Source organism: Cydia strobilella, chromosome Z (assembly GCF_947568885.1).
Source record: "Cydia strobilella chromosome Z, ilCydStro3.1, whole genome shotgun sequence".
Lineage (NCBI taxonomy): Eukaryota > Metazoa > Arthropoda > Insecta > Lepidoptera > Tortricidae > Cydia > Cydia strobilella.
Genome location: NC_086068.1, coordinates 50,410,124 through 50,428,655, shown reverse-complemented (window position 1 = coordinate 50,428,655; position 18,532 = coordinate 50,410,124). Strand labels below are relative to the sequence as shown.

Sequence of the window (18,532 nt, the reverse complement as noted above, 5' to 3'; positions counted from 1 at the left end):
ATATAGTTTGAAAAACTTTATTTTTAAATTTACTCATTTACAAATTTTCTCATTAACAGGGGGGGCCCTGTTCTAAAATTCGTTTGTTTACGTTACATGTCCGTCTTTGGGTCATAAACTTACATATGTGTACCAAATTTCAACTTAATTGGTCTAGTAGTTTCGGAGAAAATTGACTGTAACAGACGGACAGACAGACAGACGCACGAGTGATCCTATAAGGGTTCCGTTTTTTCCTTTTGTGGTACGGAACCCTAAATATACATTGAATAACTAGTGGGTGGTGGTCTCTTTATTGCATTATATATATTTACACACGCGTGCCCTTTCGTGCACGTGTCTAATCGAACATGCTAAAGCTTTCACATTCGAACTTGTCAGAGCGATAAAAATACCACTTTCATGCTTCAACTGATATCATCATCGCTGCGGTATGTACCTGCTATTCTATTCTTTTTCGAAAAAGATATAGCAATATGCGATTCCAATTATGAAAGCTTAAAAAAATACTAAGACTGAAGATGAAGTTTGTGAAACGCCTACGCGCTGAAATCGCGAAGTCTTTGGGTGACGCATGCGTGGAATGTATTGATTGGTCCGAGGCTGATTTTGTTTCGACTAGAATGAAAATAGAAAAATCCTTTTAATAAATTCGAATGGCAACAATTACACCAAACATTGCAGAATCTAACGCAACCCGCTATCTACTTGTTTAGAATTTATTGAGCGTTCATTTATTTTTTACTTGCGTATGTCGCATAATTCCACGGACATCGCTAAGGTGACCTTGGTTCGTTAGCGAAGAAGATCGCGTTTGCCGCGGACAGAATGAGTCAATGAAGCATTCAATCATTCAGCCAAACTCTTATTAAAATTGAATAAGTAGGTACATTAACCGCGACTGATATGTTACTAGAAGGAGAGGACATGCTTTCGCGGTGACATCTTCTAGAAGCAGTCATTTCAGGGGTCAGTCCGTCATTGCGTTTGTGTTAAAGAGACGTGTCTCGTAGGTCAGATCACGACTCACGTGCCCGTTCGCAATCTCAGAATAACTGGCCGTCGCTTCTAATTATAATTCGCATCTCTGCTTGTTCTAATGTTTCCAAAGCGTGACGGAAAGTCTTTTTAGTGATATGATAAGAGAACACCATAATATTCAGTTGCGTAATAAGACTAATAAGTACCTAAACAAATATAAGGGCTAGGGCGAAAATATTAAAATTGAAACTATCATCCTCATTACTTTGTTGGGCCATTATGTTCATATAGCCATTGTTAAAAACTATAAAATAGTTTTTTGCACTGTAAATTAGTTTTTTGTTCAACAAAATGAGAAAGTGAAGCGAAGATAATATGTCATTCACACGACTTAAAACTTTTTAATTAAAATACTCGCGCATGCAGCTTATTTCAGTATATAAGTATCCAACCAAAACATTTTCGCACTGTCAAAAAGTTATCAGATCTCTTGTAGAGCCAAGCTTCTAACTCTACAAGCCCTAACTTCACAAACTCTACACCTTAGCAGTGTAGTGTTACCAGTGTTGTGTGCAAGTAGTTAAAGACATCTATGAACGCAGCAATGTCATAACTAATAAAGAATACTTTGAGGTTCTAAAATAAGTCCGACTTCTTTTAGAAGAAGAAGCTTCTTCTGTTTCGTCATTCACTCTTGACACTCTTGACAGTGGTCGTACTGGTCGTGGTGGATGTCGTGAGTATTTTTTATGGAAGCTTGGTTTTTGTAACTGGCCTGAATATAGACACGAAGAAATATTGTACAGTAGATAATAACTAAGTTTGGTTTTGGTTCGATCTAGGGCTCAATATAGGTGTGCGTGTGTGCGTGAGAACGCAAACAGTCCGTAAACAGTCAAGGTACCTACACCCGTGGATCTCCATCGTACTCTACATTAAACTTGCAGCAATTGCAGGTTAAACCGATACATCTAGGTGGTTATGTAGCATAATTTCTAAAATCAAATACCCTAAGTACAGAACATCGAAAATTAAAATGTCTAATGTACGAAATTCCTAAAGATGCATGTCGATGTAATCGAACTTTAATCGATCTCATTTTCGAAAATCAATATTCCTTTGTACAAAATGCCTAATGACAATACTTTGAGAAGCCTAATGAGTCTAATGACAGTACTTGGAAACTCAATATTTCCGAGAACATTTACTCTTACCCTGAGTCGACGGAGCCCCGCTATGCGGGACTCCTATTTCTGGGCGGTTTGCCTGTCGGGCATCTGAAGCTACCTAACGAACCTAACCTACCTACCTATTGATTTAGTGTGACGTCCGTGAAAACATTACACTTATGTACGTAGTACATATATGGTCGGTAACTCGTCGTTCAAGAACCCCTTCGAAGTCAATAGCCAACCACACATTCGTCTTTAAAATATCTGTCGCTAAGTCGAGCAAAACTAAGGCGCGGCCGTACCATCCTTTTCAGGCCATTTTCGACGTCCTGTAATTTTGTGCTGGCTAAAGCTAGAGCCCTAAATTTTCAGTGACATATAGGGCATAATCAAGAACATTCAATATGAACTTGTAGTTTAAGAATTATTGCACGTCAAAGTTCCTTACTTTTGTCACTGTCACACTTACTCACTCACCGATCATCATAATATTAAGGTACTTCTAGCCAACCAACAAGCTTCATATTTTAAACATAAGTAGTTTTTAGCTTAACAAGCCATAAAAAACCTAAAAATATTGCAATATCAGTCATGTTTTAAAGATTTAGGAACTGCATAAGTAAGTTTGTAGTCCTATATGAATATATGTTAGGTAAAGTAAAGGTCTAAGATGTACGATGTGAGTATAAAGATGTGTATAGTATGAGTATGGTAAGAATATGAATATGGTATAGGTTCATACCATATATATGGCACTCATATTACATCTCTAAACTTTTTTGTAGTAGAAGTATTGCGTTGCGAGACGGGCATCTTTTTAACCGACTTCAAGATTTCAAAGGAGGAGGTTCTCAATTCGGTTGTTTTTTTTTTTTTTATGTTTGTTACTCCATAACTCCGTCATTTCTGGACCGATTTTGAAAATTCTTTTTTTGATTGTAAGTATATACATACAGATTGGTCCCGTTTTTGTCAAAAAGCAGTTCTGATGATGGGATCCATGAGGAATCGAGGGAACTCCTCAAATGTTAAAGGCATACATATAGTGATTTTTGTATTTTTATAAACGAATCCAGCACTTCCATTTTAAAAAGTGACATTTGATGAAGTGGAACTGCTGATGATGATCAGAACGGAACTCTTCAATGACGCATAGTTCACGTTTGGCGATTTGTCCTCTTCGTTATGTTTTTTAAGCAAGTTAGGTTTTCAAGAAACATTCTTGTCAAGATCGAGTTCTGATGATGGGATCCATGAGGAATCGAGGAAACTCCTAAAATGTGAAAGGCATACATATAGCGATTTTTGTATTTTTATCAACAAATCCAGCATTTCCATTTTAAAAAGTGACATTTGATTAAGTGGAACTGCTGATGATGATCAGAATGGAAATCTTTAATGACGCATAGTTTACGTTTGGTGATTTGTCCACTTATTTATGTTTGTTAAGCAAGTTAAGTTTTTAAGACATATTTTTGTCAAGCTCGAGTTCTGATGATGAGACCCACGAGGAACCGAGGGAACTCCTCAAATGTGAAAGGCATACATATAGTGATTTTTGTATTTTCATCAACAAATCCAGCATTTACATTTAAAAAAGTGACATTTGATGAAGTGGAACTGCTGATGATTATCAGAATGGAACTCTTCATAGTTCACGTTTGGCGATTTGTTCTCTTCCTTATGGACCCAAACCCAAACTAGAACCCGGACTCGGACCCGGACCCGGGTCTGAACATGGACCCCAACTCGGACCCGGACCCGGACCGAACTCTGACCCAAACCTGGACTCGGACAGCCGGACACGGACCCGGACTCGGATGCGGACCCAGACCCGGACCCGGACCCGGAAATGCTACTAGAAAAGTGGGTAGCTTTTGAACTGCGATTCTCACAGAACAGAACTGCTATCAGAAAAGTAGGTTAGGTTAGGTTAGAGCTGTGACCCTTACAGAAACGAAATGCTAGCAGAAAAGTAGGTTAGGTTAGGTTAGAGCTGTGACCCTTACAGAAACGAAATGCTAGCAGAAAAGTAGGTTAGGTTAGGTTAGAACTGCGACCCTTACAAAAACGAAATGCTACTAGAAAAGTGGGTCGGTTTACCTCCTTTTCTACATAATTAGGCAAAAGATGCTGTCTTTTTCATTTCATTGTCTGGAATCTAAGAATGCTTTCAGCGGCATCCCCCATTGAAGTCGGTTTTTTTTTCTTAAAAATTATTACATGTAATGTTTTTGATGTGATTACCCGTTTAGTTGCACCTAAAGAAATATACCTATTATAACCTATTGATAAATAGACATGCTACTACTGTGCCCTGCAGTTATGCCTAGCTGACATGTTAATTTCGGTAATTAAATGTGTTCTTAGAATACTTAAGTAGGTTCGGTTTGTGGTAAATATTGCTTAGTTTAAACTTTAACTAAATCATAAAGAATTTGTTCAGCTATTTCTGATTCAGCATTAAAATGTAGGCATATGAGTGCATTGACATGCATGCGCATTATGATTACGAAGTCTTTGTTATTCTAGCTTTAATATTCCATTGTGTTTTTTTTAGTTAAGGTATCATTGGAATGTGTCTAAAGCAGTGGTCCCTAGCCTTTTTAGTACTGTGACCCCTTTGACTAACTAGGGAACTCGATTTTACCCCTCCATAATCATTAATATTTTTTCTTATAAATAGGTACCCCCGTAAAATGCCAGTTTTACCCCCACGGGGGTAATTACCCCCAGGTTAGGAACCGCTGGTCTAAAGTATGAGTGATTCTTTATCCTTATACGGAGTTTCTATTTCCCGTGATCGAATTATGGTCGTATTCAATCGGGGTTGCTCCGTCGGTCTGTCACCAGGCTGTATCTCATGAACCGTGATAGCTAGACAGGTGAAATTTTTACAGATGATGTATTTCTGTTGCCGCTATAACAACTAATACTAAAAAGTACGGAACCCTCTGTGGGCGAGTCCGACTCTCACTTGTCTTACGCACGCGGTTTTTTACTTACACAAATACAAGGTTTTAAGTAAGTGCGTATATAAATTGTTTGCTTAGGGAATTATTCTTAGTAAAATGTACCTAACCTAAACCTAACCTAGGACTTCTTCCGTTCGTAAATAAAACAAAATAATAATAATGAAGACCCGACAGATAGCGTGTAGGAGTCGGAACTTTAGAGTTCATTAAATCATTAGTAATAGTTGGGTAAGTAAGTGCAAAAATGTATCGAGAGGTATGCATTTTTTTCTCAGCCCAAGCGGCATCTGGCACGATTGTTCCTTAGGTCAATAAAAGCTGATTTGGCCTGGTAGCCACGAGATCATACCGTCCAACCCCCCCCCCCCCCAAGAAAGGAGGGGGGGAAAGGGTCGGCTCCCCAGGTCCAATCTGTGCTAAAATTGTGCTCTTAGCAACTAGGGCAAGTTATATACGTATCATTTTCGTATAATTTACGGGCGAGAAATTAATTTTTATTTATTTTTGGAATAATCGTTGTACCTTTTCATATAAGAAATTTTCCGACAAAAAATGAAAACAGCATTTAATTTTTTGTGTCAATTTTGGCCTTTACAGACAAAGTGTGGCGATTTTCACTTTATAAAAAATTTGACAATTTAGCCCATTTATTCTTTATTCTGGAAAGTATAAATAAGCATAGGCATATTAAAATAAGCGCTGGATTTCTGTCCACATGGATCAAAACAGAAAATGACTGAACTAGATTTAAAGCCTGACCAGGAATATATGATCACGCGCCATGTTGCGGAATTTCACTCAAACTAATTTTTTCATACTATACTGAACTGTCACCCTATACATGAGAATGAACAGCGCCCTCTTGACAATGATCATATATTACTGGTCAGGCTTTAGATTTATTTTTAACATGATTGGCACCCTTTTACAGTGTCAATTAGTTTTTAAATAATATTTAATTTTGTACGCAATATCGGTAAATGCCTGAAATAAAAGCTTTTTATTTTATTTTATTTATTGATACATTTTTTTGTCAAAAAAAACTGTAGCTCATGGCAGTGACGACTTACATAGAAATGGAATTAATGGCCAAAGACAAATAATAAAAATGTTTCAATATAAATTGAATTTGGCATTTTAAAAGCATGAACAGAATGTGCTATTGTTTGCTCCTTTGCTTTTTTGCCCTTTTGTGCTACCAATTTGTTGTTTTCGTTTTTCTTTCATACAAAATGTACCCCCAACCCATTTGACCCCTTAAGGGTTGATTTTCAAAAAATTTATTTTGTTATAAACTTAAACCTATTGTATTTAATTGATGTTAAAAAAAAACAGATTTATATTTTCAGTAGTTTAGGATTCACATAGGGATGTAACGGTACCGATACCAATATATCGGGCGATATAATCGGCAAGCCGATTTAAATTGAGCCGATATCACAGTTTGAAAAGCGCGCGTAACGAACGACGATGCTAATAATTTTAATAAAATTTATTTCCTTAACAAAAACCTACCTAAGTGAATTATAATTACTGATTTGGATTTACTTTCCCTAAATAAATGTTTTATTAGATTTTGTATGAATAAAATATTAAACAACAAATTTGTACCTAAAAAGGACAAATACGCATGGAACAAGCATTAGAATGATTATATATTTTTACTTTTAAAATACTACATTCATTGCTTTTTAAACATTTACGATCTTTGACTTGGGCCATAATTCCGTTTCTTAGAAATCGTCACCGCCATGCGCTACAAAATATTTTTTTGACAAAAGAATGTATGAATGCTTATTGGAATGTGATGCTCTTCAAAATACAGAATAAATAAACTAAACTGTCAATTTTTTTATAAGTGAAAATTACCACACTGTGTTTGTTAAGGCCAAAATTGTCACAAAAAATACGTTATATTCTTTTTTTGTGCGAAAACCCCTTTTTAGGGTTCCGTAGCCCAATGGCAAAAAACGGAACCCTTATGGATTCGTCATGTCTGTCTGTCTGTCCGTCCGCACGTTACAGCCACTTTTTCCGAAACAATAAGAACTATACTGTTGAACCTTGGTAAGTAGATGTATTATGTGAACCGCATTAAGATTTTCACTCAAAAATAGAAAAAAAACCAATAAATTTTGGGGGTTCCTCATACTTAGAACTGAAACTCAAAAAAATTTTTTTCATCAAACCCATAAGCCCGCTCCAGACTACGCGGCGCGAAGCCGCGAGCGCGAGTGTGGAGTCGATTTCGCTGATTAGCGAACTAGACTCCCCCACTCGCGTTCGCGGCTTCGCGCCGCGATTCGCGCACGAGTGTGGAGGACCATATACGTGTGGGGTATAGGTCTTCAAAAATGATATTGAGGTTTCTAATATAATTTTTTTCTAAACTGAATAGTTTGCGCGAGAGACACTTCCAAAGTGGTAAAATGTGTCGTCGTCCCCCCCTCTAACTTCTAAAATAAGAAAATGATAAAACTAAAAAATATATGATGTACATTACCATGCAAACTTCCACCGAAAATTGGTTTGAACGAGATCTAGTAAGTAGTTTTTTTTAATACGTCATAAATCGTAAATCGCAATTTACCTTTCACTCACGTTTCACATAAAAATACATTGTTTAAATTGTGTAATGTACGGAACCCTCGGTGCGCGAGTCCGACTCGCACTTGGCCGGTTTTTTTTTGTGTGAAAAACGATTATTTCAAAATATAATTCCGCGTCCTTAAATTATACGAAATGGTATATAATTTGCTTTAGTTGCTAAGAGCAGACAGAAATTTAGCACAGATTGGACCTGGGGAGCCGACCCTTTCCCCCCTTTTTTGCGGGGGTTTGCACGGTACGATCTCGTGGCTACTTTTTGTGCTTTTTTAGGGTTCCGTACCTCAAAAGCAAAAACCGGAACCCTTATAGGATCACTCGTGCGTCTGTCTGTCTGTCTGTCCGTCTGTTACAGCCTATTTTCTCCGAAACTACTGGACTAATTAAGTTGAAATTTGGTACACATATGTAAGTTTTTGACCTAAAGACGGACATGTAACGTAAACAAATTAATTTTAAACGTGGGGCCACTTTTGGGAGGTAAATGAGAAAAAAAAAGTTTTTCAAACTATATCGTGTTACATATCAAAGGAAAGAGCTCATTGTGAGAATCTCAAACATATTTTTTTATTAAATAGGCAAAAAATTACCATTCCTTTATCTCCGAAACTACTGGGTCTAAAATTTTGAAAAAAATACACAAAATAGATCTTTACCTATAGATCACAGGAAAACCTATTAGAAATGTGCAGTCAAGCGTGAGTCGGACTTAATTACATCGTTTTTGATCCGACCCTTACGAGTTTTTTAAAGACATTTCACTCGCGTTTCACATAAAAAATACATTGTTTAAATTGTGTAATGTACGGAACCCTTGGAACGCGAGTCCGACTCGCACTTGGCCGGTTTTTGTCTTAAGAATAATCGTGCCAAGCGGCATCGCCTGAGAGAAAAATGCATACTTTTGCACTTACATACTTACCCCAGTATTAAGTATTGAAGTATAAGTAAATATTTTTAACGATAAAATAACCTGAGAGATAACTGGTTTCCCTTCAGTCCAGAGATTTTTTGAGCGCGTGGTTTCCTTTCAGGGATCATCGCTTCGAGCATTATTTGGAATGTATTGTTGCATACATAGAATTTACCAGTGGCCGGCTTAGGCAAGGAAGGTTGAGTTCAGATCAGTGTCGAATCTCGCCGCGTTGATCGGTGGGCGGGCGGCGCCCACGTGGTCCCTCGCGCCGGGAATAGCCAGTACATCGCGCAACCGCCTCACGCTTACATCTTCCACAATCCACGCCCAACTTTACACATCAGTTTTAATTCTGCTTTTACTAAGATTATCTCAATGTGTAATGTTAAAAATCCGTCTGCCTAAATCTAGACTCAGCAATCAATAAGTAAATATAAGTAGTTGTTATATGTCAGTTTAAAGTGTGAAACGATAATAAAAATTGTGATTTTACTACATTTTCTGACGTCGTAGTGGACTCGAAAAACTCAGTGTCGGTGGGTGTCAGTGCCGGGAGGTATTTTGAATCGGGAATAGTGCATATATCGGTGTGAGAGGTGGAGTGGAGCGAGGCGCGGCGTGGCTGCGCGGGCGATGCGTGAGAAACTCGCGGCGCTGCTGCGTAGCGCGGTGCGTGCGCCGCCGGCCAGCGCGGACAAGCTGCGCGCAGGCGCCATTGATCCCGTCATCATCTTCCCAGATGAAGGTCAATTTGGCTGATATTGCATGTCACAGAAATTTTAACGAGCGTAAATATACAATTTAAATCATACATAATATATGTTTTTGTTTGTAACAATAACTATTTGGAACATCTCTCTAAAGCTTTGGCGAATATGTTTATACCACCCCTGTTGTTAAAGCTATCCTTCAAAACCTGCTCAAAATGTATAATTTATTGACAAGCGCAGAAACTTAAGAGGGGGTTTACGTAAGATTGCAGTTTTTATATTGAATTTTCACACTATTTGATCAAGGGCAAATGCTATGAAAAAATTCACTCGGAAACCAGAATATAGGTAACCATTTGCTCTAAGCTAAACCGTGAAAGGTTAAAGGTTAAAGTTGGCTCGATAAAAAAAATGTTTAATTTAAATTTATTTTCAATTGTATATCGTTTAGGGAATGCAAATCGGTTTTTATTTGTATGAATTTCGGTTAAAACGCGGCTATTAACCGGTTTTTCCATACAATTAAAAACCGGTTTGCATTCCCTAATAACGTTACCCTGAATACTATAGCAGTATAAGTTTAGTATAAAATAGCTAGTGATATAGCCGAGGGATTTGACTAGCAAAATTTTAATCAGAAGTAATGAGGTAAAACGTTAAAGGCCATCTCGCAATGCCAAATCTTTCATCATAAGCTTCGCGCAGTGTTTCTTATTCCTTGACAACTATATAATATATATATAAAATACAAATACTTAAATATATATAAAACATCCATGACTCGGAAACAAATATCTGTGTTCATCGCACAAATAAATGCCCTTACAGGGATTCGAACCCAGGACCATGGGCTTCATAGGCAGGGTCACTACCCACTAGGCCAGACCGGTCGTCAAACTCGACCGTCTGACTCGTCGGAATTTTAAGGTATCTAGTTTTTATGCTAGCACTACAGGAGGTCTAGCCAAGATGCCAATCGTTTGCGCTACGCCAACAACGCTTTCTGTCTCTTTATCGCCCCTACATATTAAATAGTGCGATAGAGAGACAGATAGCGTTTCGTTGTCGAAGTGCAAACGATTGGCACCTTGTGGGTATCCTGAGCTTCGACGTAAAAAGTGAAAATATTGAACTATGAGTACATTAGTCTCATTTTAATTTAAAAAAACCTATCGTAATACAGACCTACTGTAGCTATAACTTGGTGTAGGAAGCCATTAGTGATAATTGAACGACATATATATATTGCTTGTACATACTTTAACATATATCACAGTTTATCACTTTAAATGGTCAAATGCCATTGGTGGTTGCTAACTAATTGAAAGTCAATTGACAGAAAGTGTTCTTCAATCAAGTAAAATTGACATTGTGATGAATATTTGATGGTCATTGTGGGGTCTTATTTAACTTAATAATTATTCTCCTTTTCCAGTAAGGGTTTTCACGTCCTTACTTGTTCTAATATTTAGACAATTTGTATGATTTAAGTCTGTTATTAGTTATTTATCTGCATAACATATATATACCTACTTATATGTACTCTGCATAAAACCTCACTTAAGTGTGAAGTACGTCGTTTTATTACACCTATTATCGCTTAATTTACTTACCGTATTTATGTAATTAACTAACTTTTTAACTTAGGTACTCTAAATCTGACTGTCAAGCAATCTGCAACTTATCTATGTTTCCGACAAACATACCAAGTAGAAAAAAAAGTAGACGATCAAATCAAGGAGTAAGTTACGACTAAGGAGGTATAATTTAATCTATAAATCGCACGTTATTTTAAAATAGCGCCGACAGAACATTTATACGTTTAATGTAAGTTTAATATTGAAAAGCATTTCTGTTTCATTGCATTGTTTCAGGGGTTTAAAGTAAGTTCACTCAAATAAATAATATGCTTAGATTCATTAGAAACTAGTTCTCACAGCTAACGATGGTAAGTAAATGCATACCCATGTATATGAAGTTTCTTGCATTATGCAGCTATTTCAGATAAACATACCTACCTTAGGGCCTAGCCAAGATGAACATCGTTTGCAGAAAACGAAACGCTAGGTATCTGTCTCTCTAGTTAGCGTTTCAAACTCTAGCTATCTGTCTCTCTAGTTAGCGTTTCAAACTAGCTATCTGTCTGTCTAGTTAGCGTTTCAAACTCTAGTTATCTGTCTTTCTAGTTAGCGTTTCAAACGCTAGCTATCTGTCTCTCTAGTTAGCGTTTCAAACTCTAGCCATCTGTCTCTCTAGTTAGCGTTTCAAATTAGCTATCTGTCTCTCTAGTTAGCGTTTCAAACTCTAGCTATCTGTCTGTCTAGTTAGCGTTTCAAACGCTAGCTATCTGTCTCTCTAGTTAGCGTTTCAAACTCTAGACATCTGTCTCTCTAGTTAGCGTTTCAAACTCTAGCTAGCTGTCTCTCTAGTTAGCGTTTCAAACTCTAGCTATTTGTCTCTCTAGTTAGCGTTTCAAACTCTAGCTATCTGTCTCTCTAGTTAGCGTTTCAAACTCTAGCTATCTATCTCTCTAGTTAGCGTTTCAAACTCTAGCTATCTGTCTCTCTAGTTAGCGTTTCGTTTTCTACAAACGACGATCATCTTGGCTAGGCCCTCTGTTATTGCTATAAAATTAATTGCTAGGCCAATTCGAACGAACAATTTGACATCAAAATGATATCTACATGAAGTAATTTAGTTATCATTCGTGCGTGCATTTCGCTTGTACTGTCCGTACATATATTAGCGCTACCTAGCGAGACGCACGGGTGAAAGAGAACAAAATGACATCCTTTAAATTGGAATTGACCTCCTAATCAATTAAAAATTAAATAATTGACTATTATAGTAACCACCCCTATACTCTTGCGTATCTATACTCGCATCATCTGAAAGGGGCTGATCAAGATTTGAAATTCGGTCCGTATCTAAACCATTCCACAGTAGGTGTGTGGAAAAAATGAAATTACTGTAATTGGTTTGAACAAGGTTAAAGCTCCTATAAATTCCTGGCATCAGTGTCGTGCGCGTGGAAACAATAAATTTCCCGAGCGATGTTCCTAATAAATGGTGTGTACGTGATCTTGTACACATAGGTGTATATGCTTGGACTGTGTGTGCGTGTGTCCGAGTCAATAGATATGCGTCATTGTTTGAGAGGTGCTGATACTGAAGTACGAGTACCTATTAACAGAGAACGACACAGTCAGTTTATATTCATGCGCACTCAACCAATTAAATTAGCTTGTTAAATGATCACCCGACCTTCCTTTACGTAGAATCATTAACTAGTACTCTCATATACGGACGTAGTTATGCAAAAACGTTCCAACCCTCTATGGACGCCGTTGTGGGTTGGAACGTAGAATCATTCACTACGTCCAATTATTCGCTAGTTTTAATCAATAGGTACGAGTATACACCCCGCAGAACCCTGTGGCAACGACCAAGAAACAGGATGTACGTAAAATTCAACAATACATAGATATAAACATTTTGGCAGCTACTGGCAGACAAATGATTGTAATTAATATACTCATTGGCACCTTACGTTGTTCGTTAGCGCCGAAATTCAAACATATCTTTGTATGTATATATTAGCATGTTGTATGAAATAGCCAATTTACCGCAAATCAACAAAGTTTTGTTAGCGATGAACTAATTTTTGACAATGTTTTGTGTTATTGTTTCTGAGAAGAGAGAATCGCATCGGCTTGATATTTATGAAGGTGACAGGGAAGAGGTGATCGTTTTATGTAGAATATGAGAGTCCAGTTTTGGTCTTTATCAAATTTGTTGGCATTTGTGGAGTGAGGGTGAGGGTGTGGGGTGAGGGCTATGGGTGAGTTCCACGGAAGCCTACTAGCAGGTGTTGAAGCTAGTGGATGGGGTCACCAACCCGTCGTACAACGCTGACTTATTCTCGGCGAACACACCGCCTCTAACCTCCTGGCAGCGAGTCGAAGAACTTTGTGGAAAGATAATACAAATTAAATTAATACCTAATGCCTATCACTACCTAGTATTCTCAAACAAAGTCGCTTTCCGCTGTCTGTATGCATGTCTGTCCCTATGTTTGCTTAGATCTTTAAAACTGCCCAACGGATTTTTATGTGGTTTTCACCTATCAATAGAGTAATTCTTGAGGAAGGTTTTAGTGTAAAATTTGTAAAGGTTTGTGTTACCCGTGCGAAGTCGGGGCGGGTCGTTTACTTAATATACGGTAAATCTGTGTCAAATTCTTCGCTCCAATCCTAGACTGAGATATTACTTTCAAAATATGTTTGTTAACTTTTGAGCAAGTGCCTGAAAGTCCACTGCCACCCTTAGGCCTATAACGTTTGTAAGTTTTACTTACGTAAGTAGGGACAAAGCCATTTGTTAGAATGAGATAAAGATATTCATCTCTCATTCTGTAGATAGCTGTGCCCCTCCTAAAGTAAAACTGACAAGTGTATCTTAGGCCTTAACAACCAGAAATTATATATTTTCTAAAAAAATAACATATCAAAATAACATCGCCCAGGTATTTACAACGCTTAAGCGAGTCAGTGCAAACTTTTATTCTTGTTTAATGGTGTAATTTGGCAACAATCTGTGTTAGTGTAAAATCATTTATCATGTTGTTACAAGGATGAGGGCGGCATTTACGGCGCTCGTGAGTCGGGACATTTGCACTGTGATGCTGTTTTAACTCAGAACTAATAAACATATAGGGTAAGCTACCCAATGAAATACCGTCATTAGCCCTATTTTATTTTATTTTATTTTATTAGGTACCCGACTGCGCGATGCAAACAATTAGAGTATGTATTTATATATACAGTGTGGACAAATTTAATAGGCCCTGGAGGTAAAGTGCCTTAAAACCTTAAGTTAGCTCATTAACGCATAGCTTTACATTCTTTTATTTTTTTATATTATCATTATTTTTTTCACACTGTATATAAAAGTATGTATTAGATTTATGTACGGCATTTCTATTTTATGTGATTCTTATGTCAATCGATTTGTCGTAATTGTCTGAATGTCATCCTCATCACATGTAATCAAAACTCAATATGGCGACAATGAGACGCCATATCGCGAAAAAAAATGAAGGATTTTATTAGGGTTCCATAGTCTGTCCGTCTGTCCGTCTTTCTATCCGTCTGCGGCTTAGCTCAGTGATTATGAGTACAAGAGACTCAAGAGACCTGAAATTTGGCATAGGTATAATATAGTTAAAACTTGGAATAAAATTGGCGCAGATACCTCCCGTACACAGTGGGGATGATTTTTTTATCTTCAACTGTGGGGGGTAAGTGAAATATTGTACGACTCTATATATTAAAGACTCGAGTAACAATATTCTTACCCCCGAAGTTACACACAATATTTTCACATTCGTCCGCAATACGTTTTTTACTTAGAACCTACTTGGTCTTGGTTCGTATGAATTAGTGACATAATTTAAAAAAGTTGTAACTCCCGTGGGGGTCAAATAGACTTTAACTCCCACTGCCACTTGCGTGAAATTACACGCTTACTGCGCAAGTGTTATGAAAAAATATATTCCTTTGGCTTTGTTTAAAACACAAACGCAAACCGCAAACCTTTGTTGAAATAATCTAAATATGCACTAAAAAATGTTCTTGCAGTATTTTTGGACTGACCTACTTTTTTAAATAAGCTTATAGGAATTAAGTATAATCTCAATAACATTTTCATTGTATTGTATTGTAAGAAATCTGTCATAAACTCTTATAGGTATACATTTTGCATTAAGAAAGTGACCATTGTTGCCTGTAATCAGTTTCAAGGGGCCAATCAATGGAGTCTCAAAGAAGTTTAGTTTGTTAAAAATATTAACATAATTATCGTCTTAAATTAAATCAATTTTCCTTTTATATCTGTACCGTATATCCGTGTTAATAGTGTACCTACTCGTACTTATACTTTACCTAAACTATGCCGTAACAAGGCGGTAGCTTACAGAGCGATTAACCCAAGTGGACACTACACTGATACCTTATCAAATAAAATGTAATTACTACCTGTAAATACTGTACATGGAACTTGTTTGTAACTGATGTTATAATTATATAAATTACGGCCAGATGAATCCGTAAGGCAAAAGCTCTGTTATTTAGTAGACAGAGATCGACCTTGAGTTTAGGTCACGGATCAGGTTAGGACATTTTGGTTAGGTCCGTCTGTCCGCCTGTCTGCCCTAACCTATAACCTATCAGTCATATCTGGAATTATAATATCATTGCATGGGAGTTAAACGATGGTGTCCGTTTCAGGGAGCGTACACGAAAGCGGACTGGTATGGCGCGGGTGCTCCGCCAGCTTCGACGCCGAAGACGGCGCGACAGGAGCGCTCACCGACGGTAACTCCAATCCAGGAGACAAGGTACTTACTGCCACTCTAGTATTTCGAGTGTACACGAAACATACTTGTCTAGTTACTATTTTTGAACTATGAGATTTTAATTTAAAAATCTTAACCTCGTAATACACGTAGGTAATGAATAACAATAGAAACACAGTAATTAAATTGGAAAGCAAAACATTGTGGAGATATTGAATAACTACATAAAAAACTGTTAACATTTAAAAAAAAAACTAACAGTGCCTAATTTCAAATTGGTGTTCATGTGATATGCTCTATCCGCGTACTTTTCATTTAATAATTTTCTCCATCTTACCGGCGGTCTCTAGTTGAGCAAGCGTGCATCCTACATAATACAGTCAAGTGTGAAAATATGGGTGACTCATCATACTTAAAATATGTCCCATGGCTCTTATGTCAGCGAATTAAGATCTATGGGACATATTTTTGCCCCAGTTGTATGCCCCATATTTTTACACTTGACTGTACCTACTTTTTGAATCGATGCACTGAATATACTAGCCTCGATGCATATGTTTTCGTCTAGTCAGACCATTTTTTGAGGTTCTTGCGTTTGTACAAAATTAATGTTTAAGTTTACAACCCCTACAAGTTATCTGCTTTGCCCGAAGGTTGACTGGTAGAGAATGCCTTGTAGCATTAAGTCCGCCTTTTGTACATTTGTATTTTCTTTTGTGCAATAAAGATTAAATAAATAACTAACATTTAATGCTAATGCTAATGTAGTTTAATTTTATATGGTAATATTCTCCAATAACTAAATCCAAATACAAGAAATACCGTTTGTACTGAAAGAAAAAAAAATAACGATTTTTTTATTTGACAGGTAGGAGTATAACAGAACAGATGTGACAAGGGCTATTACTAGGGAAAGCAACACGGCTCTACCAATGTACTGACAATTTTGTAACGAGTCCGTTTTTGAAAAGTACATTTTTTTAACAATAAGTCACATGCAAATTTATTATACGATCAAAATAAACTAGATTACTGTTACTATTACGGTTCCCATTACTGGGTCATTTTATCTTAAAGTGTAAAATTTATTAGAATAAACAAATTTGTTGTGTGGAACTAGACGAATAAATCTTTTTCCTTATTACTTAACATTTTTTGCAGTTCTTGACTTGATTTTCCTCTGTACTTATGTATTTTGCTGTCACGTCGTCGCCCAAATCCAATGTTTAACTTGTATTCTATTTTCATGTGTATTGTTTCTTTGTATTGTATTTTATTTTGTAGTTTCACAGTGCCTTGGTTTTACTGCAATTCTGTGTTACCTATTTGACTAATAAAATGAATAAATAAATTTTATCTACACATATCATAAAACCTCTATGATGCAGTCAAAAAGCAAAAAGTACGGGTGTGGTCATTGATCAAAGAGCTTTTAATATGAGTGAGGCAGTGTATGTAACTACAGTGTACACAATTAGGAATTAAAACTCTCGTGTAAGATTATTATGATTTGAGCGAATTTGCTATTTGCGAATTACGAACTCTATTTAAAACTACTTCGTAAAAATTCGATCAATGTTATGATCTTAAGATGTATTTGATTTCGTGGCGTCTCCTTCTAAAAAAAAAGAGAAATATAGTATTTTTGGAGCGTCTGAAAAGCACTCAGTTTGAATAACTTGTTTTACAGGCGCATTTGAGACACATATTTACGTCTGCAATTTTACAAAAGTCTTAGTTAATTAACCTACTATGATTATGATTACCTACTTTATTGCATTTGAAAATAATACTCACTGGTCTATTCTTTACTAAGCATGAAGCTTCACTTAGTCAATATTTGTGAAATGTGTTTTCTAAGCCCTCAGACTGCCGCAGTGGTCTCAAATGTACATACTTACCTAAATACGTACTTCTTGAAAGGAAAGATTGAGACTATTTGAGACGTCGGAATTCGTTTGCAAATCGGCTTACTGAGGTTACAAGGAGATTACTAGGTCATGGCAGCATAATTTTTTAGACAAATTTAAATTAATACTAACAATAAAAACCGGTCAAGCGTGAGTGCATTACAAATAGTACATTACTACAGAGGCTGGGAAGTAAGGGTTGCCGGCCGAACCGCCGAATGCATATAGACGGCCGAACATTTTAAGGCCGCCGGATAGTTTATAATGCCGACAATCCCTTTTCCAACTAATGTGAACGAGTATAGTGCTTTTCTCAAACATGCAATGAAATAAATAAAGAAATCTCCACGAAATCAAACTTTGTATTTCTAAAGAAACTGAAAAACCTATCTTCATCACACGTGTCGTACATTTCACACATGTAGTTTGTCAATTTATTACACAAATTTTCAAGATATATTTATGTATCTTTGATTTTTCGCCTTGCAGGCGTCTGACTGTCGTTTTAGCCACATTACTAAGTTTACATAGGTTGATATTATGCTTTACATACATCATTGCCTTAAGTATGGAGTACTTATAATTCCCACAGTGTTAACGATTTTATAGTAACATTCAGTTTTTGAAAATATGTCACATAAACTCTTTGATAAACTGTGAGCACTTTTCTTAGTTTTTCAATTTATAAAATTGCCTTAAGCATCCATATACTTCGCCTTTGATTTGATTTTGGCGGCAGCAAGTTATTTTAAGTCGATTCTGCTTCCGCTCTCATTTTTGTAGGAGTATAATTAATAGGTATTCATTTCATATTTTCGTTGAAACTCATATTAAATAACACAAACAACAACACACAATAAATCCAATAAATAAAATAACAGAATGAAAAATGTTCCACTTTGCCTC

The 18,532-nt window shown here is 36.7% G+C and overlaps 1 protein-coding gene across 2 annotated transcripts in view; it reads left to right on the top strand.

The window, feature by feature from the left end:
- Nucleotides 1-18,532, top strand: part of LOC134753951 (b(0,+)-type amino acid transporter 1) — a 46,625-nt gene that overhangs the window by 8,396 nt on the left and 19,697 nt on the right. The window contains exons 1-2 of one of the 2 annotated variants that reach the window (XM_063689983.1): nucleotides 8,786-9,396; nucleotides 15,649-15,758. In XM_063689983.1, coding sequence (XP_063546053.1) covers nucleotides 9,285-9,396; nucleotides 15,649-15,758 — 222 coding nt within the window. In that variant the 5' untranslated portion in view covers nucleotides 8,786-9,284. Of the gene's footprint in view, nucleotides 1-8,785; nucleotides 9,397-15,648; nucleotides 15,759-18,532 lie in introns of those variants that run through there. The other variant, XM_063689984.1, reaches the window with a different exon arrangement.